We start from the raw sequence: 27,563 nt of genomic DNA, 5'->3' as shown, positions 1-27,563 counted from the left end.
CGTATCCAGCAGCGCGGCTACTCCGACAGCGCGGAGCGCGCGGAGCCCGAGCGGTCGCTGCACCGGCCCATAGAGCGCGCCGACGCCGTGGACACCGGCGACCGGCCTGGCCTGCGCACGTCTCGCATGTCCTGGCCCTCGTCCTTCCACGGCACCGGCACGGGCACCGGCGAGGGCGGAGGCAGCTGCAGGCGGTAAGAGCCCGGGTGGCGGATGCGCGCGGAGCGGAGGGGCGCGGAGGGACGCGGAGGGAGGCCGCAGCTGGCCGCGCGGACCGCAGGGGGCGCTGTGATGCGGGTAGGGTCAGTGCGCCGGGCGGGGGTTGGGTGGTCTTTCCTGCGGGGGCGGCAGGGACCCGGCCCATGGCGGGACACTGTAGCGGAGGCCTCGACTGGAGCCCGTCCTGGGGTAGACTTTTGGGGGCGCTGTGCTGCTTGTGGTATCCACTGGGTCTGGTTGGGGCAGGGGGCCACAGATTTAGGGTTCTGTATTTAGGGGCAGCAACAATGCAGGCTGAGGCTAGGCTCCACACCCTTTGGAGGCACGTTCCTGGGGGCACTGGGCTAGGGGGTGTCCTGGGGGCACTTTGCAGGGACATGCCTGCTAGGACCAAGTCTTTGCTCCAGGCTGGGCAGCCATCAGGCCTTCTAGGAGGTGCACCGTTTGGGGTGGGGAGCTGAACTCGTTCTGCAGCAGCTGGGGTCAGAAACCCAGAGGGGCCTCTTGGAAACTGTGTTGGGGGCCCGAGTGTTGGGGCGTTGGGTTGGAGCCCCTCTCCAGGCAGGAGTGGGGGCTGAATAGCTGCCCAGAGGCAAGGAAGAGTTGAGAGGGGCGGCCCTGCCTCTCTCCAGGTGACTGTGGAGAGATGGGGGGGATAAGGGGGTCATCTTCTGAGCCTGCATGAGCTCTGTCTGACCCAGAGCACTCCCACTGTTGTGTGATGACCAGCTGTGGCTGCCTTGACTGTGTCCACTGCATGGACTTCTGGGGTCTTGCGAGGGTGACAGGGTGGCCATGTGTGCTTCTGGGACTTTAATCATCACCGTGTGACCGTGTGCTCCTGGGATGCCATGAGGGTAACGGGGTGACTGTGTGTGCTCCTGGGATGCTGTGAGGGTGACAGCGTAGCTGTGTGTGCTCCTGGGACTCTGATTGTCGCTGTGTGACTGTGTGCTTCTGAGATGCTGTGAGGGTGACAAGGTGGCTGTGTGCGCTCCTGGGACTTTGATTATCACTGTGTAACTGTGTGCTCCTGGAATGCCATGAGGCTGACACAGCGGCCAGGTGTGCTCCTGGGACACTGTGATTGTCACAGTGCCTGTGTGCTCCTGGGATGCTGTGAGGATGACACGGTGGCTGGGTGTGCTCCTAGGATGCTGTGATTGTCATGGTGTAGCTGTGTACTCTTGGGATGTCGTGAGGATGACACAGTAGTTGTGTGTGCTCCTGGGACACTGTGATTGTCACAGTGTGGCTGTGTGTGACTGTAGTTGTGACACTGTGATCTGTATGCTCATAGGAACAATGCAATTGTGACAGCAGGACTGTATATGGTTCCTGGGACACTGTGATGGTGACAGCATGATGGTGTACCCTCAGGACAGTGTTATTGTGACAGTGGAACTGTACGTGCTCCTGGGACCCAGTGACTGTGCTCTCAGCTATGTGTGCCCATGTCTGCTGACTCTGTGTGACTCGCCGGGTGTTCTCATCACTGGCTTGTGCTCCCCATTCTCTAACCACCTGGCGTACCCAGTTACTGCCTCTGCTCCGGGGACATGTGGGACTGATGGCCATAACCGCAGGCTCTGCCTGAGCCCGTGAGTGCCCCACTGCTTGGGACATCATCAAGGCGGCTAGACTCATGCCTCACATTCCTGGGATTCCTGGATGAGAAGCCCCCACCTAGGCTGTGACCCTGATTTCTCTTTGGGGTCCCTCCAGCAGGCACCCCCACCCAGGCCACTCACACCTCATCTCTAGGCATTCTTGCCTCCTACTGCCCTGCCCCCCTGCTCCCCACCTAGGAAGCAAGTGTCATGGCCCAACACACAGCCTGATATTTCCCAGGGGGAATTTAAGAGAAGCTTTAGGAAAACAAAGCTGGGATCAACAGGAAATGCCAGGACTCAGGGCAGTCGGCCAAACTGGCGCAGGTCACTGTCCTAAGAGACCACGGAGGGTGGGGGAGGAACTGGGCCCCATCGCCTTTAAAGGCCCTGGGGACTCTCTCTTCCCTGGCCTCCTGGGGGGCTGACTCTCGGGAGATAGCGATTGAGTGATTACAATCATCGTTATTTCAGTGGTAGCTAGCTCGTTTCGGCTCAGTCTTGGGCATTATGCCAGGGACTTTTCCACCCATCCTCACTCCCAGTGTCCCATGAGGTATCCTTGTTGGACATATGGGGAAACTGAGGCCCTGAGAGGCAACATCCCTTTTCCTTCTTGCTGAAGCTCAGACAACCAGCAAACGGCAGAGCTGGGATTCCACCACAGGTCTGTCTGCTGCCTGTGTGTCTTTGCACCAGTGTCTTGCCCTCTCTGAGCCTCAGTAGCCCCATGTGTAAAGTGAGACTGCTGTTGGCATTGTCTTGTGGGTGTCGGATTGTGAGTTGTGTGAGATTGGGGATGCATGGAAGGGCTTAACCCAGTGACTGGCCAGGAGAAAGTCGCTTGGGGACCTGGAGTCAGGAGAGGCGGCAGGGGGATGGGGTGAGCTATGCTCCCCAGGGTGGGGAGAAACACAGGGACCTCAATCCCAACCTCACGGGGGGGGCTTAGGTTTCTGTTTTCCCCTGGGTCTGTGTCGCATCTGGTGGCTGCACCAGGCCCTGCAGCTGGGACCCTGGGGCTGGCTGCCGCCCGGGGCAGGACATAGGTGCTGGTGCCCTACCCAGAGGAAGAAGATGGAAGGGGGGGATGAAACACCTCCAACGAGAATTCCCCCACCCAGCAGCCCATAGTGGGGTGTGGGGAGGTTTCCACCAATGGGCATGCCAGAGGGCTCCAGCGTTCCCCACACTGGAATTCATCCAGCCCCCAGAAAGGGGATCCAGAGAGCCCCTCAGACTTGAGTCACAAGCGCCCCCAGAGAGAGGACACAACCCCCCCCATCCAAGATCCACACACTAACCCCCCCCCCAAGACCTGGCGCCCTGAGGGCTGAGTCACTGCGCCCGCCACATTTTCTCAAGCAGCAGATGGAGCGTGAAGAAGGGAAGGACTGGAGGGGTGGGGGCGCCTGAAATTGGGGGTGGGGCCATTGTAGCACCTCATCCCTTCCCGGTTGGGTCCCCAAACTCTCCCCTCTGAGTTTGCAGGGGTGAGGGGCTGGGGCATAAAAATGCTGCGTGGTCCGGTCCCAGCAGGGGGTGGGGGCAGGCCGGCTGGAGTTCGCCTTTGACCCCTGGCCTCTGTCCCCTCTCGGGTCCTCCAGTCCTGGGTTCTCCGGCACTCCGGGACGTCTGGCCGGGAGGGGTAACGGGTGTCTCCCCGCGCCCCTCCCTCCGCGCGCCCCCTGCTGGATGACTAGAAGGCCACAGCCGGGCCGTGCGCTCGCGTCCTGATCGGTCTCCCGGCCGCTGGCCACCCCCCCAGTAGAGCAAAGTCGCCGCCGCCCCTCCCACCCCCCTGCCGCGGCGCCCCGGATTATTATTTCATGCTTGAGTGCCCCGGAGAGCCGCGCCAGGGCGGCCGACTGCAAGGCCAGGGTGGTGTCCTCGCCCTCCCTGATGGGGACCAGGGCACTCCCCCCACCCACCCCCACCCTCCCACCCGCGTCCCCCGCTGAGCGCAGTGGAGGGGAACTTGGAGGAAAAATTCCGCACGCAGTGGTGGAGTTTCTGTGTGCTGTCCCCGCACTGGCCTGTGCCCATGCCAGACCTACCAACACCACCAGCCTGGGTTTTAAGCTCTCAGCATCCTTGACTCTCGGACTCCTAGGGGGGAAACTGAGGCAGAGTTACTCGCCCAGGGACACACTGTGAGGAAGGGCAGAATGAGAGTTAAAAGCTGGTCTCCTTGACTCCAGATTGGTGGGCAAGGATGGAATTGGGGCCTTGCGGGCCCACTCGCTGTGTGACCTTGGGCCCGTCATTTGCCTCCCTGAGCCTCAAGTTTTCTCAATAGTAAAACAGTGCTGAAAAATAGGACCGCCCACACCAGGGTTGTGGTGAGGCTGAGATGGCTGAGGTTGGTGCTGGGAGCTTGTTTTGAAGATGCACTTCCTCAAGTGACATCAGCAGAGAAAGAGGCGTCCCCCAAACTGAAGGTTGCCCCAGTTTTCACCTTTAACAAATAGACAGCAAAGGACCGACAGCAAATTTCCCAGAGTTGCAGGAAACTGGGGCTTTGGGTCTGGCGGGGGAGTGGGCGTTAGCAGACCGGTAGGGTGAGAGCAGAGTTTTGGGAGGCAGCTGAGCCCACTGTTTTTCACTCCTAAGAGTTCAAATGCTGCCTTTGCCCCTTACTTGCTATGTGAGCCTGGGAAGGGACTTGACTTGACTGAGCCTCAGTTTCCTTACATGTAACAGGGCCGTTCATGCCACAAACGTGGGTGGAGCATCTCTGGAATGCATGGGGGCTACAGAGAAGAATGACCATCCTGGACCATCCTGGAGTTCTCGGATTAGTTGGCACGGCAGAAATAGCAAGTAAAGTTGTAGGATACTTCCAGATGGTAACATGGGCTCTGAAGAAAGCTAACTGGGAAGTGACGAGAGGGACCCTGGGGTCAGAGCAGATTTCTCCGAGAAAGTGACATTTGAGCAGGCACCTGAATGAAGTGAAGGATGGAGTATGCAGGTGTCTGGGGGAAGTGGGCTCCAGGCAGACCCAAAGAGCCAGTTCAAAAGTCTTGAGGTAGGAGTATGTCTGATATGGTGAAGGAAGAACAAGGAGGCAAGTGTGGCTGGGGCAAGCGAGCTGGTGAGTGGATGGAAATGAGGCAGGGAGGTGATGGGGCAGGGGGTGTAGGGCCACAGGGCTTCATCCGTATCTGACTTCCCAGGGAAGGACAAAAGTCACTGGGCTGGAAGGACACTGTCTCCATGAAAGGACCATATAGCCCAGTGGCTGAAGTCTCAGTCTCTGACATCGGACGCCTGGGTTCACCATCCAGGTCTGCTTCTTCTGGGCTGAGCGAGCCGCTCCCCCTCTCTGGGTCTCAGCTTCCCCATCTCTGAAATGGGCTCAGTAAGAAACTCTGTTCCCCAGAACTGAGCTGTGGAATCAGCAAAGCAAACCTCAGAGAGCCTGAGGGCATGCTCCAGAGTAGAGGGGAAAGCCTGTGGCCACGAATACCCTTCCTTTCTGTAGCTGAACTGCAGGGGTCCTTCTCAGGCAGTGTGTGGACCTTAAAGGGTCTAGAGGAGGAGTCCTCGCCCCTGGGGACACATGGCAATGGCTGGAGACATTGTGGTTGTCACAGCTGGGGGACGGCGCTACTGGCATCTTGTGGGTCCAGGCCAGGGAAGTGACTGAACGTCCTATAGTACCCAGGACAGCTCCCTAGCACCAAGGAATCTTAGGGCCCCTGATGTGACTAGTGCCAAAATTAGGAAACCCTGCATTTCCAATGGGCTGATATTGTCCTTTCCCCGCTATGAGGGGTTGAAATTGGCGGGAATCTTATTTTTATGTAAGGGAAGACATCAGCTCCTGCTTTTCAGGGCACAAAGGTGGTTCACTGGCAGAGCCCCTCCCCACCACTGCCCCCGGAGTGTATCAAAGCTCAGTCTCTAGTCAACACAAGTGTCCCTCATCTCAGACGCTAAGCGAGGCCGTGCACAGCTGCTGAGGAAAATGTTTGGCAAAGGCTCCACCTTAAGGGAGTAATAACCACTCACTGACCTTGAGACTTCCCTTCAAGACTCAGTTTTCCCATCTGTAAAATGGGACAATGATGGTATCACCTTGATGGAGTGATATCAGAGCTAGAGGTACTGAATATGCAGGAAGCAATCGAAAGGTTTAGCTCCTACACCATCATTGTCATTCTCTGTATCCTTCTGGATAATATATGACACCTTTAATAAATAGTTTGTCAAACAACTATAACAATCCCAGCCAACATTTAGTGAGTGCTTACCTTGTCCAAACACTCTTGCAAAGTCTTAAGGTGGGTATTATTATCATACCTGTTTTACAGCTGGAGAAACTGAGGCTCACTGAAGTGACGTCACTTGCCCAAGGTCACATGGGTAAGAAAGGCCAGAAGCTAGACTCAAGCCCAGCCCTTCCAACTCTGGGCCCCTGGACATTGAAGCCAATAGGTTGAGAAGGAAAGATATTTCATAGAGGTGGGACCCCCAAAATAGAGATCCACCCCATTTTTTCTTATTTAAAACAAGCTTCTCCCCCTTCCATATATCAAAGAACCTCAGAGAGGAGGAGGTAGCTTCGGAGTTATAACCAACTGCCTGACTTTGTTCAAAGGTCTTGGTCTTGCTGAGCCTCAGTTTCCTCATTTGTCAAAGGAGCTGATGTGTACTCCGCAGAGTCACAGTGTTTCAGCATGCACGTACCCTACTGGGCCAAGAAAGCCCCCATCCAGGCAACTGGGCTTTCAGGGTCACCTCATGATCTAAGGGGGCCCCAGTTCTAAGAGGTGTCTTAGGGAGTCTAAGGGGTGGCAGAGCTAGGGGGAATCATATTGTTCTCTTAACATCTGTGAGAATACTCGCCATCTCAGGGGTCGGGGGCATCACTGGGGCATTCTGGGGGTGTCTCCAAGGATTGTGGGTGCATCTTGGGATCTGGGGGTGACTTCAGGTTATAGGAGTGTCTCAGGAGTTGTGGAGGACTCTAATTGTGTCCCTGGAGTCTGTCGGCACCGCTGGGACTGTGTTGGGGTGTCTTTGCCTGTGTGAGCATCTTGGGGTTGCCATAGAGTTACTCAGGGATTATGAGGGACCCCAGGATTCTGGGAGCCCTCCTGGGGTTTGAGACAATGACTCTATGATTGGGGGGGATTCTAGAGGTACTCTGGGGGGTTTGTGTCTGTCTTGGGGGTTGTGGAGGTGCCCTTAGAGGATTGGAGGGACATCTGAGGAACTATGGAGGTGCTTCTGGGGTTTGAAGGGGTTTCTCAGGGGTTCTCAGAGCACCACTGGGGATTGTGTGTGCATCTGGGGATTCTTGGGGTGTCCCCTGGGATTTGTGACTATAGTGGCCTCGTGTGGTACCTCTGAGGTTTGTGGGGTGCCCTTGGGTTGTATTAGGTACGCGTCTCGGGGACAGTGGGGGCGCTCTCAAGGGACTGTGGGGTGGCCCCTGAGGTTTGCGCGGCCTCTCAGCACGACACGGGTTTGTGTGAGCGCCCGAGCGATTCTGGGGGTGTCCCTGCTGTTCGCGGAAACGCTTCCAGGGAGTGTGGAGACGTCAGAGGGCCCGCGGGCCGTGGCCGGGGTCTGCGGGGGAGCCCCACCGCAGCCGTGTGGGCGTCCCAGCCCCGGGCCGCCCCGCCCCGGGGGCGGCCCCAGCGCAAAGCCGGAAGGGCCGAGGAGGTCGGGCGGTGTGGGGCCCGGGGGCCTGGAGGGCTGGGCGGCCGGCCTGCGTGGGCCGCGCGGGGTGGGCGGCGCAGCTCCCCAGCGCCCCCCGAGGCCAGGCCGCCCCCCGCCGCCATGGCGCGGCCGCGCGGCCTGGGCCGCATCCCCGAGCTGCAGCTGGCGGCCTTCCCGGCGGCGGCGGCGGCGGCGGCCGAGGACGAGGCGTTCTTGTCCGAGCCCCGGGACCCGCGCGCGCCCCGCCGCCCGCGATCACCGCCCGCTTCGCCCGTCTTCTTCCCCAGCCCGTCCCCAACTTTCCGCAGACGTCTCCGGCTCCACCGCAACGTCCAGGACTTTGGCCGACAGGCGTGGGCCGGGTAAGTGCGCTCGGAAGGCTGCGGGTTCGAGTCTCCCCCGGCCACCTCGCGCGCCTGGGGGCCTGGCGCTTCCCAGCCCCGCTTTTCCTCTTCCGTGGGACGGCTGTGATAAGAATCGTCCGTGGCCGCCGAGGAGACCTCTGATAGGGCATGCAGTAGGTGCTCAATAAACGGCGGGGCCCTCCCACTTCCTGTGCAGACTCCAGGCTGCGGTCAGGCTCGGGGGTGGGGGGAGTGAGACATCCAGGATGACCCGGGGAAGTGTGTTCAGTTCTGTGGGTTTCAACCTCCCCGCGTGTGAAGAGGAGGCCAGCGGGGTCCACTGGGGGAAAAGGGGGTTCTGCCAGGAAGCTCGGTGGTGTCACTGCGGCTGCCCGGCACGGAGGACAAATGGCCCCTGCCTGACCACACCGGGACTGGGAAGCCTGGAGGTGACGGGCCTGGAAGCCACATCCGCTGTGGGTTCCCAGTGTCCGTTTATGCAGGAGGGTGGAGGTTGGCAGTCAGGAGGTGGACACGGGCTGGTGCTGGGGAGGGTGGGGGTGGGGGGAGTTCTTTGGAGCTCCCTGCCTCCCCCAGGCTCCATTCGTCTGGAATTGCCCCCCCCCCATACTGCCCCGACACATTAGCTGGAACTTGAGACACCCAACTAGGGAAAGGCCTTGCGGGTGCAGGTCGCATCTGGAAGGAGGGGGACACCTTGGAGGGGGGACAGAAAAGGAGGAGAGGCCTGCGTGTCTGGGAGGGGAAGGAGTGGGGGGAAATCAGTGCTTCTCGGCGGCGTGTCTCTCGGTGTCTCTCGTGTCTCTCTTCCTCCTGTATGCCTCCTACGCTTGTCCCCGCCCCCGTGGCCCCTCTCCCGGGTGTTTGTCACCGGGCCCGGGGCGGGTCCCGCTCCCCCAGGGCCCGCGCGGCGCCCAGAGCCCTCCAGCCGGCCCAGCTCGACGTCAGGCCGGGAGGAGGGCCGACGGGGCTGCGGGGAGGAGGGAGGCGGGGCCGGGCCGGGAGCCGGGGAAACGGGAGCCCGGGGCGCTGTGAGGCCGGGGCCCGGGGAGGGCGGGGAGGACGGGGAGGGAGGGCGGGAAGTGCGCGCCGAGTTCCGCAGGGCCCCGGCGGGGGAGAGGCGGGGGGCGGGGGGGGGGGGAGGCCAGCGCGGAGCCCGCCCCGGCGCGGCGGACGCCCGGGACCCGGCCCCGAGGGGGGTCACCGGGAGGGTGGCGGCCGAGGAGGCGGCGCCGGCCGCAGACACCTCGCGCCCCGCGAGCCGCGCAGGCCACACCACCGCGCCGCCGTCCCCATGCGCGCCCCGACGGCGCTGGAACCCCATGCGCTCGGGTGCAGCGTCCCGGGCCAGGCCCCGGCCCCCCGCCCTGGCCCTGCCCCCCGCGGGCCCCGAGCCCCTGGCCCACTTCTCCTTCAGCGATGAGGAGGACACGCGGCCGCACCTGCCAGGCAGATCGCTCAGGTGGGTGGCCCGGGGGCCAGGCCCCTCCTCTGCCTTCTGAGGGCACCGGCTGTGCTGGGGGACACCCCACCCTCACCCCCTCTGCCTTGGGGCGACCCCAAAGTGGCTTTGGCCTGGGGGTGGGGTGGGCTCACCCTCTTCCGTGGCCCTAAAGGTCCGGATACTATTGAGGGTCTTCCAAAGGTGGGGACCCCAGAGTGGGTTCTGGGGTCCTGTCTCCTTATCCACCCAGTCTCACCCTCTTTGGGCCTGGAAACCTGGGTTTCTGGCAGGTGTCGGGTCATCTGGGCTCCACTCCCAGGCCCCTCCCGCCCAGCTCAGCGTCACCAGCCATGTCCCCCACCCCCCTTGCTGGGTCTGCCAGGCTGAAAACCAAGCTTGGGGTGGGGGTGGGGATGGGGTGGGAGGTTCTGGGCCTCCTGAAGAGTGTTTAGAGCCAGCTGGACAGTGCTGGGTGGGTGAGAATTCAAGATTCCAGAATTTTCGGGGCACCCCAGCCTCATCTTCGCACCACCTCCTACAGACCCCTGGAGGCACATAGTGCCCCCAACACTCTGACAAGCAGAGACTCAAAATACCCAACCACATGCAGACACACACACGCACACACACACACACACACACACATGGGGTAATTGGGGTCACTTGGTGCTTTCTGTGGCGTCCCCCGGCTGGTGGGGACACAAGGAGAGCCCCATAGTTGACCCTATGGCTTATGCTTCACACTGTCCACAGAAACACAATCACCGCCACCCACAGGCCTGGCTGCCACTCACACACCCACACACACCTCAGACCCACTCAGGGTACTCAAGGACAGTCCCAGCCTTGCATGCTCCCGAGGTCACACAGACACACCCCAGAGTCACATGGGCATACACCCCCACCCCCCAACTTGCACACACCGACCCTGCTTGCACTCCCAGCCCCACACGCAGCCCGCCCTCCACCTCTGGGTGACCTTCACCAGGCAAACGCCAGGTCTTTCCACAAAGGCTGCCTGGCACCACCTACGAGGGAGGCAGGTGGAAGGGGGGCCAGGATCCGGGGGAGATGTCAGGCCTGCGTCACAGCCCACTTGCAAGGAAACGGAGACCTGGGGATGCAGGATGCCTGTGTCCCAGCCCTTCCTCCTTCACTAAGTCATTGGGCCACTTTGAACCTCTGTTTCTTTTTCTGGAAAAGGGGGCGTGAATGCGTAACCAAGAGCACCTGGCATTCCAGAGCACTTGGCTACCTTTGCTGTTAGTATGTTTTTTACCAACTGTGACATGTCCCCTTTTCCTGCCCCCCCCCCAATGCCCCCCCCCCAGCTTGTTACCCACTGGCCCCTGCACCATGCCACAGAACTCCTGGAGGCTAGGATGTCCCCTGGGCTGCACAGTCAGTCCTCCAGAGGCCGGATTTGATGGTGGGAGACCAGGTGGGCAGGTCTAAGGGGTCCTGGGAGGATGGAGGGAGGGAGTAGCAGCTGCAGCTTCACCTGAGAGTGCACCAAATGGTCAGCCTGCCTGACGCAGGTGGGTGGGGGCTTGGGCTGGTCACTGGCCTCTCTGATGAAGTGTCCAGGTGTGTGGCTGTGAAGGCAGGAACCTTCCGTGGTCCCTGACTCAGGTCTGCAGCCACGGGTTCCGCTGGGACATTGCTGAAACAGCAGCTATGGTCTCACTTTGTTCTGCCCTGAGCAGTGCCAGGCCAAGGAGAAGCCCCGAATGTCTGATTCTAGGGGATAGTTGAGAACCCCTCAAATCCTAGGTGGCAGTTGCCCCGCTCTAATCCCCGTATGCCCTTCTCTCTGCTGGCCCCTAGGGACTTTCTGCTCCTGGAATCACAAACAGCAGGGCTCCAGGGAGCCACCTCTTCCCCTCCGGCCTCTGCTGCGTAGGCCTGGATCCCTCTGGGTGGATAGTTCTCTCAGGGTCCCTGCCTCACCATCCCTGAACTGGGACTTCAGTTCCTGGGGCGGGGTGGGGCTCCTTCCTGCCCCTGCCATTGCCAGGACAGTCGGGGAAGGAGCCATGGAGGGGAGAGGGCAGGACCTGGATTTTGAGCACCAAGGGCTGCCTACCCCTTCACCACTCTTCTGTGCCTCAGTCTCCTGCTAGCAGGGCCACCTCAAGGACTGATGGGTGCCAGAAATGGGTTAAAGTGTGTAAAGCACTTTGGTGGCACCAGTCCCACAGCAGGGGCTCAGTGTTTAAAAAGACCTAACCCGGCACCTGGTATACAGCAGGTGCTCAATAAATGGGCATTATCATCAAAGGCCCAAGCTGATGGTCTATGATAATATTGTGTCCTGAGACTGTTTTTTTTTTAAATTCACTCTTTAAAATTAACAGAGTAAAAATTCACCCTTTTAAGTGTACTGTTCGATGAGATGTTTTTTTAAATTGTGGCAATGTATATATAGCATAAAATTTGCTCTTTCAACCATTTTTAGGTATACAGTCCAGTGGCATGAATTACTTTTACAGTGTTGTGCTATCATCACTACCTTCCATGACTGAAACTTCTTCATCACCCAGAATAAGAGACCCCTTCCCCCACCCCCAGCCCCTGGAAACTTCTAATTGACTTTCTGTCTCTATGAATTTGCTTATTCTAGATATTTCATGTACATGAAGTCATTTAATGCATGTCCTTTCGTGTCTGGCTTCTCTCACTCAGCATAATGTTTTAAGGTCCATCCTTTTTATAATACTCAAGAGTAGACCATCGTGTGGATTTGCTGTAATTTGTTTATCCATTCAGATCATTTGGGTTGTTTCTTGTGTTGGAACAGAGCTGCTATAAAATTTGTGCACAGGTTTGGGGGTGGAAGTGTATTTTCATTTATCTTGGGTAAATACCTCGCAGTGGAATTCTACAGTAAGTGTAAGCTTCATTTCATAAGTAACTGCCAAATTGCTTTCCAAAGTGGCTGTACCACCTTGCAATCTCACCAGCCACACATTCGTTGTTCTGTGTTCTTGTCAGCACTTGATGTTGGCAGTTTTGTGTTTGTGTTGCCATCCTACTAAGTTTGAAGACGTGTTCTGTCGTTTTAATCTGCACTTCCCTAAGGATGAAAGATGCTTCCTCTGCTTGTTTGCTATTTGTCTATCTACTTTGGTGACCTGTGATTCAGATCTCTTTTTTGCTCATTTCTTAGTTGGGTTGCTTGTTGTTTTCTTACTGAGTTTTGAGAGTACTTTATATATCCTGGACACATGTCTTTTGTCACATATTTCCTTCCAGGCTTTTCATTCTCTTTATAGCGTCTTTTGCAGAACAAGAGTTTTGAAGATTTTTTTAAAAAGTGTTTTTGAAGTTTGTTTTTAAAAGATTGCATTTATGCATTTATTTATTTTTTACTCTTTAAAGTGGGAATTTCTGGCTTCTTTTGGAAATTTGGATATCTGGTTGCTTTGCTTTTCCTGTCGATCACCTGGCTCCTGGGGACATTTGTGCTGCCTTCCTGGCCCCAGGTGTTAAGGGGACAGAGGGTAATAGTTGATATTTTGGTCTGTGGGATCAGAAGACCTGGGTTTGAATTCTGACTCTGCCACAATCTCGCTGTGTGACCTGGGGCCAATCATCTTCCCGTCTGAGCCTCAGTTTCTTCATCTGTAAAATGAGATCAATGAGCCCTGCCCTCACCTCCTTCCCCGGCCAGACTCGTCCAGGAAAAAAGCTCACTATATGAAGCTGGTACAACTCGCTCAATCTAGGCGATTTCTCACTTTTATTTCTCAGCATAGGGATCATTCTGGTCTCGACATGTAGGATGAGAAAGGCAAGAGTCCCTGTTCCCTCTGCCTTCCCTGGCCCCACTCAAAGCAGAGCCTGCACCCCACTGATCTGTCTAATCCCCTCGCTTTAATGACCAAGTAACAGTGACCAGAGAGGGCAGCGGCCTTTCTTAGGCCACACAGCATGTTGCAGGTGCACAGCTCCCTGCACAGCTCCCCACTCAACACTTCTGTACGGACTGCTTTGCTGGAGTCCCCTCCCCAACTGGAATATATGGAGCTGATAGCCTTAAAATTGCCAATGTCTTTTTTTTTTTTTTTAACATTTTTTTATTGTGAATTGTAATGTAGATACAAAAAAGCCATAGATTTCAAGGTACTTTTTAACAAACAGTTATAGAACAGATTTCAAAGTGTGATATGGGTTACAATTCCACAATTTCAGGGTTTTCCTTCTAGCTGCACCAAGACACTGGAGACTGAAAGAAATATTGATAGAACAATTCAGCAGTCCTACTCATTTGTTAAATCCTATCTTCTCTGTTACACTCCTCTGTCTTCTTTGATCCTTCTCCCCATCTTCAGGGGTATTTGGGCTATATCCCTTCCTAACTTTTTCATGATGGATGGGTCTGTTGATAAATGGGATGAGTGATGGAACTAGCTGATGTTCTTGGAGAGGCTGGCCTCTCTGCATTTCAGGACTTACCTGGCCTAGGAGACATCTGGTTTCTGGAAAGTAAACTTAATGTGTGAACTTTTTTGGATCTCAGATTGAGCCCTGAGTGTTCTTTGGGGTAAACAGGAAAGATATTAGTTGGGGTTTGAAAATCGCCAGTGTCTTTTGAGCACCACTGGACGCCAGTCGTTCGGATGGCCTGATGAGGAAGGCAGTAGCTGTCCCCATTTTGTGGATGAGAAAACTGACGTTCAGTCATTTCTCCCAGGTTGCACACCCAGGGTCTCCCTGCCTCAACCAGGGGGTCTCTGTCTCACCAGTGCCCCTGGGCTGGGGACCGCTGTCTCTTTTCTCTGGGTCTGTGTCTCTTTCTTGGTCTGTCTGTTTCTCTACTCTGGCCACACCAGCTTCCTTGCTGGTCCCCAAACAAAAACACATTTCTGCCCCAGGGCCTTTGCACTTACTGTTCCCTCCACCAAGCGTGCCCTTCTCTTCCACCTCCTGACTTGTGGAGGGCTCCTTCTCATCCTTCAAGTCCTGCTAGGTGCTACCTCCTCAGAGAGGCCCGCCCTGATCAGCACGGTTAAAATCACTTGTCAGTAAGTTGCTGTTACTACAGCTGGTTTTAATTCTCTTCTTGGCAGAATCTAGTTCATGTAGTCATTCACTCATTCATTCATGTAATGATTCATGCAGCAAACAGTTATTGGGTACCAGCTGTGTACCAGATCCTGTTCTAGGCCCCAGGGACAAAGCAGTGACCAAAGCAGACAAAATCCCTGCTCTGTAACACTTAGCTCTAGAAGGGAAGGCAAACAGTAAAGAAGCTAAGGAAAACATGGAGGATGTCAGGTGGTGATAAGTAATGATTTGTAAAATTATTTTTTTAACTTTTTTGCAAAATATATATATATACAATGAAAATAAAGAAAAAGGAATAATTTTCAAAGTACATTTTAGCAAGTAATTACAGAGTAGAATTCAGAGTTTGTTATGGATTACCTTTCTGCTATTTCAGATTTTTCCTTCTAGGCCCTCCAAAACACTGGAGATTAAAATAAATATCAATAGAGCAATTCGGCAGTCATACTCATTTGTTAAATCCTATTGTCTCTGTTATAACTCCTCCTTCTCCTTTGATCCTTCTCCCAATCTATAGGACTCTTTGAGCAACGCCCTTTCTAACTTTTTCATGTTGATAAAAGCTGTCGATAATAAGGGATGGGGGATGTAAATCAGTTGATAATCTTGGAGAGTCTGGTCCTCTGGGCTTCGGAATTTATCTGGCCTAGGAACCCTCTGGAGGTTATAGATTTCAGGAAAATAAACTTAGTGCCTAAAACTTTAAGAGTGTCTCAGTTCGAGCCCTCGGTGTTCTTAAGAGTTAAGAGGAGTGATGTTAGTTGAGGTTAGCAAACCAAGGCAATTAGCACCATTTAACTGAAGCTTGCATGAGAGTAGCCTCCAGAATAGTCTCTCGACTCAATCTGTATGTTCTTAGCCACTGATGCCTTATTTTGTTACACTTCTTTTCCCCCTTTTGGTGTCAAATTAATTTTAAAAGGGAAAGCCAAACTATCAGGACAGGGGTTGAAACTTTTGGTGGGCTAATCAGGGAAGACCTCTCTGAGGAGGTGACATCTGTAGTGAGACCTGAAGGAGATGAGGGCAAAGCCATGTGGATGTCTGGGAGAAGGGAATTCTAGGCACAGGGGACAGACTCTGCAAAGGCCCCGGGGCTGGAGTACTTAGGGAAGAGTTAGGAAGTTGGCTGGAACAGAGTGAGCCAGGGGGAGAGTGGCAGAGCGGGCAGGACCTTATTGGTCATGGAGAGGGCTTTGGCTCGTGCTCTGAGGGAGGTGGGAGCTCTAGAAGGTTCTGAGTAGAGGAGGGACATGTCCTGACAATGTTCACAGGATCCCACTGGCTACTGAGGGTAGAAAGATGGTGAGGACAAGGGCAGAAGCTGGGAGACCGGGATGGAGGCAGCCTCCAGGTAGGAGTTGATGGGGGCTGGTCTGGAGTTGAGGAAGATGTGAAAAATGGGTTGATTCTGGCAGCAGGGCTGATTTGGGATGCAGTGAAAGAGCGGAGCCAAGGAGGGCCCCATGGCTTTTGGTCTTGGGGTCGTGCTGGGTTCACCACTTTCTGCGTTGACCTGAGGGCGGATTGTGGTCAGTTGTGGTCACTGCTGTGTCCCCACCACCTGTAACAGGGCCTGGCACACAGAGGCACTCAATAACTGGGTTTGTGTATGTTTTTATAAACTTTTTGTTTTGAAATAATTTTAAACTTCCAGGACAGATGCAAAAATAAAGCACAAAGCCCATACAGAGAATTCCAACATACCCCCACCCAGATACCCAGAATCACCAACTTTCAACATTTTGCCACATTGGCCATATCATTCTCTCTCTCTCTCTCTCTCTCTCTCTCTCTCTCCATCTATCTATCCATCCATCCACTTCATCCATCCATCTACCCACTACTCACCCACCCATCCAAGCATCGATCCATCTCTCTATCCATCTATCTCTCCATCCATCCATCCATCTATCCACCCATCTCTCTATCCACCCATCCATCCATCCATCCACCCACCCATCCACCCATCTCTCTATCCATCTACTCTCCATCCATCCATCCATCCATCCATCCATCCACCCATCTCTCTATCCATCCATCCACCCATCCACCCATCCACTCATCTCTTTATCCATTTACTCTCTATCCATCCATCCATCCATCCACCCATCTCTCTATCCATCTACTCTCCATCCTTCCATCCATCCATTCATCTTTCTCTCTAATCCATCTATCTATCTAGACAGTCAGCCACCCATCCACCCACCCACCCATCATCCATCTCTCTATCTACCTAATCTAAATATTTGAGTATCTATCTAAACCACCCATCCATCTATCAATCTATCTATATTTCTATCTATTTTCTAAACCTATGACAATAGGTTGTATACATCATGCTCCTTCAACATTTAATACTTCCAAGCACATTTCCTAAGAACAAGGATATTCATTTCAGTCACCACTTACCTTCAGCTATCTAGTTCAAAAACTTCAACACTGATACAAAGCTCCCATTCTAATCTTTTCATATATCCTAATATTACCCTTTTGGGCCTTTTTCTCTTCCAATATTAGATTCAGCTCAGGATTGCATACTGCAGATAATTTTATTGTCTCTTTAATCTCTCTCTATATAAACTGTGGAAACAAATATACAACGTGAACTTTCCCACCTTGGCCACTCCCCAGAAGGTCAATAACTTTGAATCCTGCAATTCCGTTCTCAACTCTCATGCCACGTGTCTCCCTTTACCAGCCTTTATGTGGCCCCCCCATCCCTGGCCTCTACTGGGTGACTCCTTGCTCCCCTCATCCCTCTGACTCCCCAGCACCGCCTCAGCATCCCCTGAGCCCTCTCCACGCCCCCTGCAGCCTTGAGGCCGAGAATGGACCCACGCCCTCGCCTGGCCGCAGCCCCCTGGACTCGCAGGCGAGCCCGGGCCTGGTGCTGCACGCTGGGGCTGCCACCAGCCAGCGCCGCGAGTCCTTCCTCTACCGCTCTGACAGCGACTATGACATGTCACCCAAGACCATGTCCCGGAACTCATCGGTCACCAGTGAGGCGTGAGCACCCCTCCCCCCACCCCCACACCGCGCGTCCCAGCAAGGAGTGTGGCACCCTGGCCAAGCTCGCCCCACCCCAGGGTCTGTCTTCCCCAGTGAAGACTAAGCAGACCCCCGCTGCGCATGTCCCCCAATCCTCCAGCCACTCGCCTCCCCTGGGATGCCAAGCCCCTCCCTCCAGCCCAGCCTCCACCCGCTCCTCTTTATGCATCAGCTGCCTGTCACTCCAGCAAGGAGGGACTGCCCCCCACTCTCCAAAGCCCCTCTCTGCCCACTTTTTCCACTGTGTGTGTCCACCAACTGGGTGGGAGCCCCCTCTCCCTGCTCCCCACATCCTCCAGGCCCAACCCCCATCCGCAGACCACCCTTCCCCCACCCCCACGGAGCCCCCTCTCTGCCCCCCATCCTCCACCCTGCTTCCCCAGGCCCCACTCCCAGAGCTTCACTGCAGAGAGTTGCTTCTTTGGCACTCAGGCCCCTGGGGGTTCCTGCCATGGGGCACCCTGACCTGTCCCTGCCTGTAATTGCAGGCACGCCGAGGACCTCATCGTCACGCCCTTCGCCCAGGTGAGACCCCTGCCAACTGGTTAGGTGGGGGATCCTCCGCCTCCCCCACGCTCCGGGCGGGCGCCTCACATCAAGGCCCTTCCCTGTCCCAGGTGCTGGCCAGCCTGCGGAGCGTGCGCAGCAACTTTTCGCTCCTGACCAACGTCCCCATTCCCAGCCACAAGTAAGTCGAGGCGGGGTTCACCTTTCAGCACCCCCCGGGCTGGCCCAAGCAGACGCCTGATGTCCCTGACCTCCTAACCCAGGAGCCACTGTGGTTCGAGGGCCGAAGGCTTTTATAAATCAAAACCTGGGTGGGTGTGGGGGGCTCAGGACCCGCTCTGCCCCCGAAGCCCACCTGCTGGCCCGGGGACTCCCCACAGTGTCCCAGTTTCCCTCTGGGAAACGGGGAATCGGACATAGCACCTTTATTAGAGAGCTGCTGTGAAGGGTCAAGGAAGCCACATATAGAAAGTTCTAGAACATCGCCTGGCACCTAGAAAGTGCTCACTAAAGAGGAGGGGCTCTTATTATTTGGGGACCAGGGGTGTGGCTGAGAGCTGCGGGCAGAGGCAGCCTCAAGGTTCCCGCCATAGACTTTGCCCTGTGGTCTTGAGGCCGCCGTTTTGCCTCCCCAGCCTCAGTTTCCTCATCTGTAAGACGGGAAGGAAAACTGGGGAAATGGGTGGGTTGGGGGGTGCCAGGCTGACGCTGGAGCCTCATTTCTCTGCAGGCGCTCCCCCCTGGGTGGACCACCCCCTGTCTGCAAGGCCACACTGTCAGGTAGGGAAAGCAGCGGTGGGGGGGCCCCCCCCCGGGGCTCTGCCTGGGGGTCCTGTCAGTCACCGCCCCGGACACCCCTTCCCAGAGGAGACATGTCAGCAGCTGGCCCGGGAGACGCTGGAGGAACTGGACTGGTGCCTGGAGCAGCTGGAGACCATGCAGACGTACCGCTCTGTCAGCGAGATGGCCTCCCACAAGGTGCGTGGGCTGGGGGCGGGGCCTGCGGGGGTGTGGCCAGCTCCGGGGCGGGGCCGGAGGGGCGGGACCAACCACTGGGGGCGGTCCCAGAATTTATAGCTGGGGGATGTGCATGTGCGTCAGTGTGTGTGTGTGTGTCTGAACATACGTCTGTCCATGGGTAACCGTCTTTCTTGGGGACTTCTTATATTCTTGGGGAGAAGCTCTGCGGGTGTGTATCTGCGCCTGGGGATTTCTTTGGACACGCACTGGCAGGGCTGGGGGTATGCTCAGAGAGGATGCGTGAGGGATGACCAACAGCGATGTATCCACTGGGAGTGTGTACGGGTGTGCCCTGGCAATTGTGCAGGACTGTGTGTGTCGGTCCAAATGCAGTTCTGAGGGTGCATCTATATGTGTTTGTGGCTTTGTGCCTGTTTGCAGGGGAAGGTACTGCAAAGTCTTCCCTGGACAGCTGGGCGGGTTGTGCACTGCACAACTCCAAGGGCAGCATTCAGGAGGCAGGCAGTGTGAATGATGCTTCCTGGAGTTGTGCGGCATGGTGGCAGCCCTTGTGGGTGGGTGCCTTTGGGGAAATGAGTGTGCTGGTGGGGGTGTCATTGCTGGGGGTGGGGGGCTTGTCTGGGCTTGTGCGAGTCTGAGGACAGCTGTGTGCCTGAGAGTGGGATGAGCATCTGAATGTATGACTGTCTCTGCAGTGTGTGTGTGTGTGTGTGCATATGCCTGTGCATCTGTGGGTGTGTCAGTATTTACTTATGATGTGTTAGTATTTACTTATAAACTTGTGACGAAGAAAACGTGGGGATCTGTATTTTTTGAGTGCTATGTCTGTGGGTGTGTTGAGTGTGTGTGTCTGGAAGTGTTTGCAGCCTCTGGGTGTTTGTTCCTAGTTTGTGTGTCTCCGTGTGTGTCTGGGTGTGGGTCTGTGTTCTTGGAAGGCGTGTTTCGAGGCATTTGTGTTTCTGTGTTTTTGTTTCAATTTTTATTGTGGTAATATAAATGCAACATAACATTTTCCACTTTCAGCTAGCTGTACAATTCTGTGGTGTAGACTACACTCACAATGTTGTGTGATCATCACCAGCAGCCATTACCAAAACTTTTCCACCACCCCATGTGGAAACTTTGTACCCACTAAGCATTAACCCCCTTTTGTTTTGTTTTTTACTTTGAAAAAAATTTTTTTTATTAGAGAAGTTCTAGGTTTTCAGAAAATCATACATAAAATCCAGGGCTCCTGTAAACCACCCTATTATTACTACACTTGCATTCGTGTGATACAGTTGTTATGACAGATGGCGGCACATTTTTAGAATTGCACTATTAAGTATCATCCATGGTGTAAATTGGGGTTTGCTGTGTGTGTTGTACAGTCCCATGTTTTTTTTTATTCCAATAATATATATACAACCTGAAATTTCCCCTTTTACCCACATTCAAATAAATAATTCATTGGGATTAATTGCATTCACAATATTGTGTCACCATCATCACCATCCATTACCAAAACTTTTCCATCACCCCAAATGGAACCTCTGTACCCTTTAAGTGCTAGCTCCCTATCTTTGTATGCTTGAGTGTGTGTCAAGTGTGTCAGCCATTAGGGTTTGCTACTGTCTCGGGAGTGTGTGTCATATGCACATGTGTGTAGAAAGGGTGAGAGTGAAGACATTTGGGTATCTGTGTGTGTGCAAGCGTGTGAGAGCATGTCGGACATCTGGATCTGAGTGTGTCCGTGGAGGGGACAGGTCCTCTCGGGGTGGGGTCCCAGCCCCCCTGCCCACCCCCTAGCAGCCCCACTTGGGTGTCTGCTGTGGCCCTCAGGCTCCGATGCCCCTTTAATGCCCCCCCACCCGGCACCACCTGACATCACATGCAGCCTGCCAGTGCTGCAGTAAGCGCGTGCACACACACACACACACACACACACACACACACACGGGCAGGCGCACACACACGGAGCCCTGAGCCTCGGCAGCCGCGTCCCAGGACCCCCACCCTGCCGTCCATGGGCAGGGGCCCCCCGGCCGCCTCTAGCTGCCGCCGTGGGGGGTCCCGCAGGCCCAGGGGCTGGCGGACCATGTAACGGGACCGTGGCCGGGAGTGCGGAGGGGAAGGGAGCCCCCAGCCCTGCTGGGCCGGCCCAGGCCCCTCCGCAGCTCCCCCTTCCACCGCCCACCTGCCGAGCCCCCTCCCCCCCTCAGCCCCGGTAGCGTAGCCGTTAACCCCGGGGCTCCCCCAAACCCAGAGTCTGTGTGCAGCGGCCCCAAGCAGGGCTAAGGCTCCAAGATGCCCTTGGTGGATTTCTTCTGTGAGACCTGCTCCAAGCCGTGGCTGGTGGGCTGGTGGGACCAGGTAGGGGACGGTAGGGAGGAGGGTGGGCACAAGACATCCCCCCAGCCCTGGCTTTCCTGCCTGGGACCCTCCAGTCCCCCGTCTGGGCTTGGGTGTGCAGCTGTGCACGTGTGTGGCCTGGGGGTGCAGGCTTCTGACTGTGTGTGGCCTGGGGCTGGGCGTGGAGGGTTGTGGCTTGGCAGTTGTGTGTGCATGTGTGTGTGTCTGCTTGTGCACTTGTTTGCATGGGTCACAGTGAGGCTGCGATCATGAGGCTGGGATTGTGTTATTGTGTTGGGCCACGTCGGGGAGCCGACAGCTGCGTGATTTTTTGGGGCGTGTGACCCCCAAGTGTCAGCGACTGCCTTGTTGTGTGTGCGTGCACCTTCATTTGCATGTTGGTGGCTGGGTGACGCTGTGCGGGACTGTGTGACCCAGGAGTCTGTGTGCCGTTGTGAGACTTTGTGTGTCCAGTTTGTGCGTGTCTTTGTGGCCACTCAGGGTCTCTGGGCAACACAGCAAGGAGCGAGCACAAAGCCCTCTGGACGGGGTCTGCTCCTGTTTTGGGGGTGCTTCGGCAGAGCTTGGGGGGGGCAGGGAGCCGATGCCCTTTCTCCATGCACAATGTCACAGCAGAGACTTGTGTCAAGTGGCATGGGGGGGCGGGACCAGGAGGGGCCCCTGAGCCCGGTTTGAGATCTGCTCCATTTGTCTGTGTGTCAATCCACCTCTCTGAGATGGGGAAGAGGAGGCTATGATGGGGACCCTCATCCCCTGGGTGGCTGAACTGGGGTTTCCTCTACTCACTATTCCCACCCCACCCCCACCCCCTACCCCAGCCAAACCGTTTCCTCGCCCTGAGCTTGGAAATTGTTATCACTCCCCACCCCCACTTCCAAACCAGGTGGGGGTCTGGGATTCCCCAGCAAATAGGGTCCAGGCCTGGCAAGACCGGGGCTACGGATAGCCCTGAGAAGGTAAGGGTTAAGGGGCCTGCCGGCCTGCCCCCTTTCCCCCAGCTCAGCAGCTGGTTGGAGGGGGAGTTGCTAAGGAGACTCCCATCACCATGGTGACGGGAGCTTCCCGCTACCCCATTGGCTCCCTGGCAGGCAGAAATCCCTCCCTTCCACAGGTGCCCCTCTGGCTTCTCCTTGGGGAGGGGAGAGCTTTAGGCAGGGAGGGGGATGCGGGAGTCCTGACTCCCCAAGCCTAGGCACCCCCCCATCCGGGGGGGGAGACAGGAGGGGTTGACCCCACCCTGGGCAGTGAGCTCCCCTCATCCCTCCCTTCTTACCTCCTTCATCTTAGTTCAAAAGGATGCTAAATCGTGAACTCACACACCTGTCAGAGATGAGCAGGTCCGGAAACCAAGTCTCTGAGTACATCTCCACAACATTCCTGGGTGAGTGGAGGGCAGTATTGGGGGGCAGGGGGGGTGCACATTTGGGTGGACGGGAGCTGCCCGGGATCCTGGACTGTGTTGCCCAGATTTACTCAGGGACCCTGACTCATAGCTCCCCAGAGATCAAAGTCACCAAATGCAAGACTGCACACACTTGTTTTGCCCTCCAAACCCAGGGGCACCCCAACTTCTCTAGAACCCACACATTAAAAAAAAAAATCTCCAAACTGAAAAGCCCCTCCAGATTTCCTGGAGCCCCCCCCACAAACCCAATGGAACTCTTAAAGACTGCAAAAGACCTCCAAACTCAGATAGGATTCCTAAACTTAAAAAAAAAAAAGCTTCCAAGCCAGAATAAAAATAAAAATTAAAAATAGCCAAATACAAAAACAGGATGGTACAACACACACACAGTGAACCCTAGTGTAAACCATGCATTATATTTAATGCTACAGTTATAAAAATATTCTTTCATGATTTGTGACAAATGTACCACGCTAATGCAAGGTGTTAATAATAGGGTGGTATATGGGAATTCTGTATTTTACACATGATTTTTCTGTAAACTACAACTTCTCTAGTAATAAAAAAAAATCCTAATGAAGAAAAACAGTTATAGCATTGCACAACACAACAATAAACATGAATGTAAGCCGTGGATTACAGTTAATAGTGCAATTATAATAATATTCTCTTATCATTTGTAACAAAGGTACCACACTAATGCAAAGTGATAATTATAGGGGAAACTGTGTGTGTGTGTGTGTGTGTGTGTGTGTGTGTATAGGGGGTATAAGGAAACTCCATATTTTCCGCATATTGTGCTGTAAACCTATAACTTCGCTAATTACAAAAAAAAGTTTAATCAAATGTCAAAAAAGAAGCAAAAACATGGGGATTGTCTATAAAAAAACCCTCCAAGCTGAAGAGCCCCCCCAAATCAGTGCAGTGGCCCCAGAATTTCAATCTATATTTCAAACTTGGGTTGCCTCCCACAAAATAAGAAGACCTATAAACTTGAAATGCCCTAAAACTCAGTAGCGTTCTCAGAAACCTCTGGGCTTAGGAGCCCTCCAAAGACCTCCAAACCAAAAAACCTCCGAGCTGAAAACCCCCCAAATTCAATAGACTCTCCAAACTTGGTATGACCCCTCAAATTCAGAAGACCCCCAAATTTTAGATTCCCAAACACAATAGGATTCTCAAGCTTAAGAACCTGTAAGAGATTCCCCCAAATTAGCACAATTTCCCAATTCAATGGAACTCAAATCCAGTAGAACATCCCAAATTTGTGGGACCTCCCAAGCCCAGGGACCTCAAACTCATTCTGTCCTCTGAACCCAAGAGTCCCAAAGGTGGACAACCTCCAAATCAGGGTATTCTCACCCTCATCATTTAATTTATCATAGACCCCCAATTCAGACACCCCCCTGAAAACTCAAGAAAAGGATTTGGAGTTACAAGGCTCCTGCCACTGGGGAGCACTGATGTACCCCCAGAATTCTGAGAATCCAGCCAATGGGAATAGGACATGCAAATTACCCCATTAGGCCCTGCCATTGACCAAGGGACCCCAGGTCACAATGGGTGGCCCTGGCTGGGCTCTGAAGTGCTAGAAAACCCAGGAAAGGGGCTCCTGGGGCCAGCCTGGCACACAGGCTGCACTGTGGTGCCGAGGGGAGGTGGGCATGGAGCCTGAGACCACCCCTCCCCTTTCCCTCTTCCCAGCGGTGCCCCCCTCCACCGCTCTTAGCCACCATGGGGCGTCTTCCCCACCCGAGAAGGTTCCGTGACCATCTGGAGCAGGCAGTGGCTCTCCCTGACACCCCCACCCCACTATCTCGCTTCCCGCATCTCCACCCTCCCAAAACTACCGCTTGAGTTGGGGCCTCCCCACACCCCTGAGCTGGCCACAGAGCCCCCACCCCAGCCCACCGCATCCCAGAAGAACTGCGCCCTCCCCTGTGCTTTCCAGACCCTGGGTGGCCATCAGCAAGACCCTCAGAAGGGGTCTGTCTTGCCTGGTGAGGCGTCCCCACGGTGGGGGTCTCTGCGGGGGTGCTCCCGCCCGCCCCTTTCCCCGCCCTCCACCATGGCCGTCGCCGTCTTTTGCAGACAAGCAGAACGAAGTGGAGGTCCCCTCCCCCACAATGAAGGAGCGAGAGAAACAGCCAACGCCACGGCCACGGCCCTCCCAGCAGCCCCCGCCCCCAGGGCCCCAGTTCCAGCCCATGTCCCAGATCACCGGGGTGAAGAAGCTGGTCCCCAGTGGCGGCTTGAATAACTCCACCATCCCCCGCTTTGGGGTGAAGACCGACCAAGAAGAGCTCCTGGCCCAAGTGGGTGTGGGGGGATGGGCAGTGAACCTGGGCTGGACAGGGGCTCGGGGTTCCCTGGCACAGCCAGAGGAGAGCTCAGCTTTGGGGTATGTCTTCTTTGGGGTTCCCTACTGAGAGGGGTGTTCAGGTTTATCAGGAGGGGTCTTCTTGGGACAGAGGGGTTGAAGGGAGCTGGGTAGGAAAGGGCCATGCAGGCTGGCTGGCTCAGCTGCACCTAATCCCAAGGGGAGCTCTGGAGTGTCAACAGCTTGGGTTGCAAGCACCACAAAGCGAGAGGGCTGAGGTTTTGGGCCCTGGTGTCAGTCACTGGCTGCCCCCTGTTCCCTGGGTCAGGTATTATCACCACCTCCAGGGACCTTCTGTGGTGCAAGAGCAATTTCCTCTAGCAGGGTGCAGCTCTGAGTCTCAGCTCACAGTACTCCCAGCAGCTGGGGGTGGGTGCACTGGCCAGTTGGAAGGATAACTGGACAGAGCCCCATCAACGTCCACGTCAGCTCTGAACATATTTCATTCCCGCCTCTGCTGTGATTTGAACCATTAGTGGATGGTGTGGGGAATGTAAACTGCCACCCTCTGTAAGCCAAGCACTTAATGTTTTATTGAGCAGCTACTATGGCCGGCACCCTTTTGGATTCTGGGGAGACAATTGAGTGAGCAGTTGAGCACAGAGGCAGAATCAGACCTCGGGTGGGTCACTTACCCTCTTGGAGTCTATTTTCTCTCCCCAGCCCAAGTGAGGTCAAGGACTTAGCAGACAACGAGCGCTGAGGGTCTAGAAGGTTCTGGGGCTCAGGGGCCCCTGACTTCTGGCCTCCATGTTCATCAGGAACTGGAGAACCTCAACAAGTGGGGCCTGAACATCTTCCGCGTGTCGGACTACGCCGGGGGCCGCTCCCTCACCTGCATCATGTACACTATATTCCAGGTGAGGGAGTGGTGGTATGTGGGGGTGGGGGTGCCATGGGGGGCCGGGGGCAGCAGGCAGGGCTCACTGCCCCACCCCTGCCGGCCCTCAGGAGCGGGACTTGCTGAAGAAGTTCCGCATCCCCGCCGACACGATGATGACGTATATGCTGACGCTGGAAGGCCACTACCACGCTGACGTGGCCTACCACAACAGCCTGCACGCCGCCGACGTGCTGCAGTCCACCCACGTGCTGCTGGCCACCCCTGCGCTGGATGTGAGCGCCCCGCACGCCCCCAGCCCAGCCCCGCCTCTCTGTCAGCGCCAGTCTCCCATCTCCCCTTATGCTTCTGACCCCATGCCTTCTATCAGACCCCCATCTCCCTGACTCCCCTATTCCTCGGACCTCCTCGTCTCCCTCTGGTCCTCGCCTCTCTAAAAAACATCTGTCTTTAGTCCTCACTTTCAGACTTCCCTCTCTGACCCCCTCTTCCATCTTTCTCTCTGACCATGCCCCCCCACCCCCGCCAGCTTCCCCCCCCCACACCCCGTTCTCCCATTGATCCCCCAGCTCTCTGACCACCCCCCTCTGACTCTGTCTCTAGAACCAGCCTGACTTTGAAACTTCCCTCTCTGACCCTTTCATCTTTCTCTCTGGCCCCCCGTCTTTCTTGATGTCCCCATCTGCCTCTGGCTCCCCGATTTCCCTCTCTGATGCCCTTCTCTCTCTTCCCCCATACCTAGAAGTCATATCTCTCTGACCTCGGGGGACACTCTCCCTCTCAGACCCCCCTCTGGCCCCCATCTCTGACACCCCCCACCCCCCATCCCCCTCCACCCCCAGGCCGTGTTCACGGACCTCGAGATTCTGGCAGCCCTCTTCGCCGCCGCCATCCACGACGTGGACCACCCAGGGGTCTCCAACCAGTTCCTCATCAACACGAGTGAGTGGGGGGGGGGGCGGGGGCAGGGTGACCCGGGCTGGGGGTGGGGCCGCCGCTGACCTCCCGGGCCTGGGCGGCAGATTCGGAGCTGGCGCTCATGTACAACGATGAGTCGGTGCTCGAGAACCACCACCTGGCCGTGGGTTTCAAGCTGCTGCAGGGCGACAACTGCGACATCTTCCAGAACCTCAGCAAGCGCCAGAGGCAGAGCCTGCGCAAGATGGTCATCGACATGGTGGGCGGGGCCAGTGGCAGGCCCCGAGGCCTGCGGGGGGTGGGGGCGGGGCCCGAGGCCTGCGGAGGCGGGGCCTGAGGCCTGCTGGGTGGGCGGAGCCAGGGTCCCCTGCACCCCTCGTCCCGGTGACACTCCCTGACCTGCAGGTGCTGGCCACGGACATGTCCAAGCACATGACCCTCCTGGCTGACCTGAAAACCATGGTGGAGACCAAGAAAGTGACAAGCTCAGGGGTCCTCCTGCTGGACAACTACTCCGACCGCATCCAGGTGTCCCCCACCTCCACCCCCATATCCGGAGACTGGCCCCTTGCCCCTCCCCTCTCCCCTTTCCCTCTGGGTGGTGGCCTCTGTCTATTCTCTGTCTTGCTTTTTCTCCTGTCCCCCCCACCTTCCATTCCCTCTTCCCCCCATCCTCCCATCAGCTCCTTCCCCTCCCTCCAGCCCTCTCTCCAGCTTCCCCTCCTCCCCCCACCTCTTCTCTCCCCA

The 27,563-nt window shown here is 55.9% G+C and overlaps 1 protein-coding gene across 2 annotated transcripts in view; it reads left to right on the top strand.

Annotated features, from left to right (window-relative positions):
- The window catches only part of PDE4A (phosphodiesterase 4A), a 42,504-nt gene that overhangs the window by 10,134 nt on the left and 4,807 nt on the right, over positions 1-27,563 (top strand). The window contains exons 1-13 of one of the 2 annotated variants that reach the window (XM_077121838.1): positions 7,623-7,864; positions 17,199-17,390; positions 17,921-17,957; positions 18,050-18,120; positions 18,670-18,719; positions 18,805-18,917; positions 22,560-22,653; positions 24,769-24,992; positions 25,819-25,917; positions 26,009-26,173; positions 26,741-26,840; positions 26,921-27,075; positions 27,222-27,344. In XM_077121838.1, the coding sequence (XP_076977953.1) occupies positions 7,623-7,864; positions 17,199-17,390; positions 17,921-17,957; positions 18,050-18,120; positions 18,670-18,719; positions 18,805-18,917; positions 22,560-22,653; positions 24,769-24,992; positions 25,819-25,917; positions 26,009-26,173; positions 26,741-26,840; positions 26,921-27,075; positions 27,222-27,344 (1,665 nt within the window). Of the gene's footprint in view, positions 1-7,622; positions 7,865-17,198; positions 17,391-17,920; positions 17,958-18,049; positions 18,121-18,669; positions 18,720-18,804; positions 18,918-22,559; positions 22,654-24,768; positions 24,993-25,818; positions 25,918-26,008; positions 26,174-26,740; positions 26,841-26,920; positions 27,076-27,221; positions 27,345-27,563 lie in introns of those variants that run through there. The other variant, XM_077121839.1, reaches the window with a different exon arrangement.

Source organism: Tamandua tetradactyla, chromosome 11, assembly GCF_023851605.1.
Source record: "Tamandua tetradactyla isolate mTamTet1 chromosome 11, mTamTet1.pri, whole genome shotgun sequence".
In the NCBI taxonomy this organism is placed as follows: domain Eukaryota; kingdom Metazoa; phylum Chordata; class Mammalia; order Pilosa; family Myrmecophagidae; genus Tamandua; species Tamandua tetradactyla.
The sequence above is the reverse complement of the archived record's forward strand: the minus strand, read 5'-3'. Positions and strand labels throughout refer to the sequence as shown.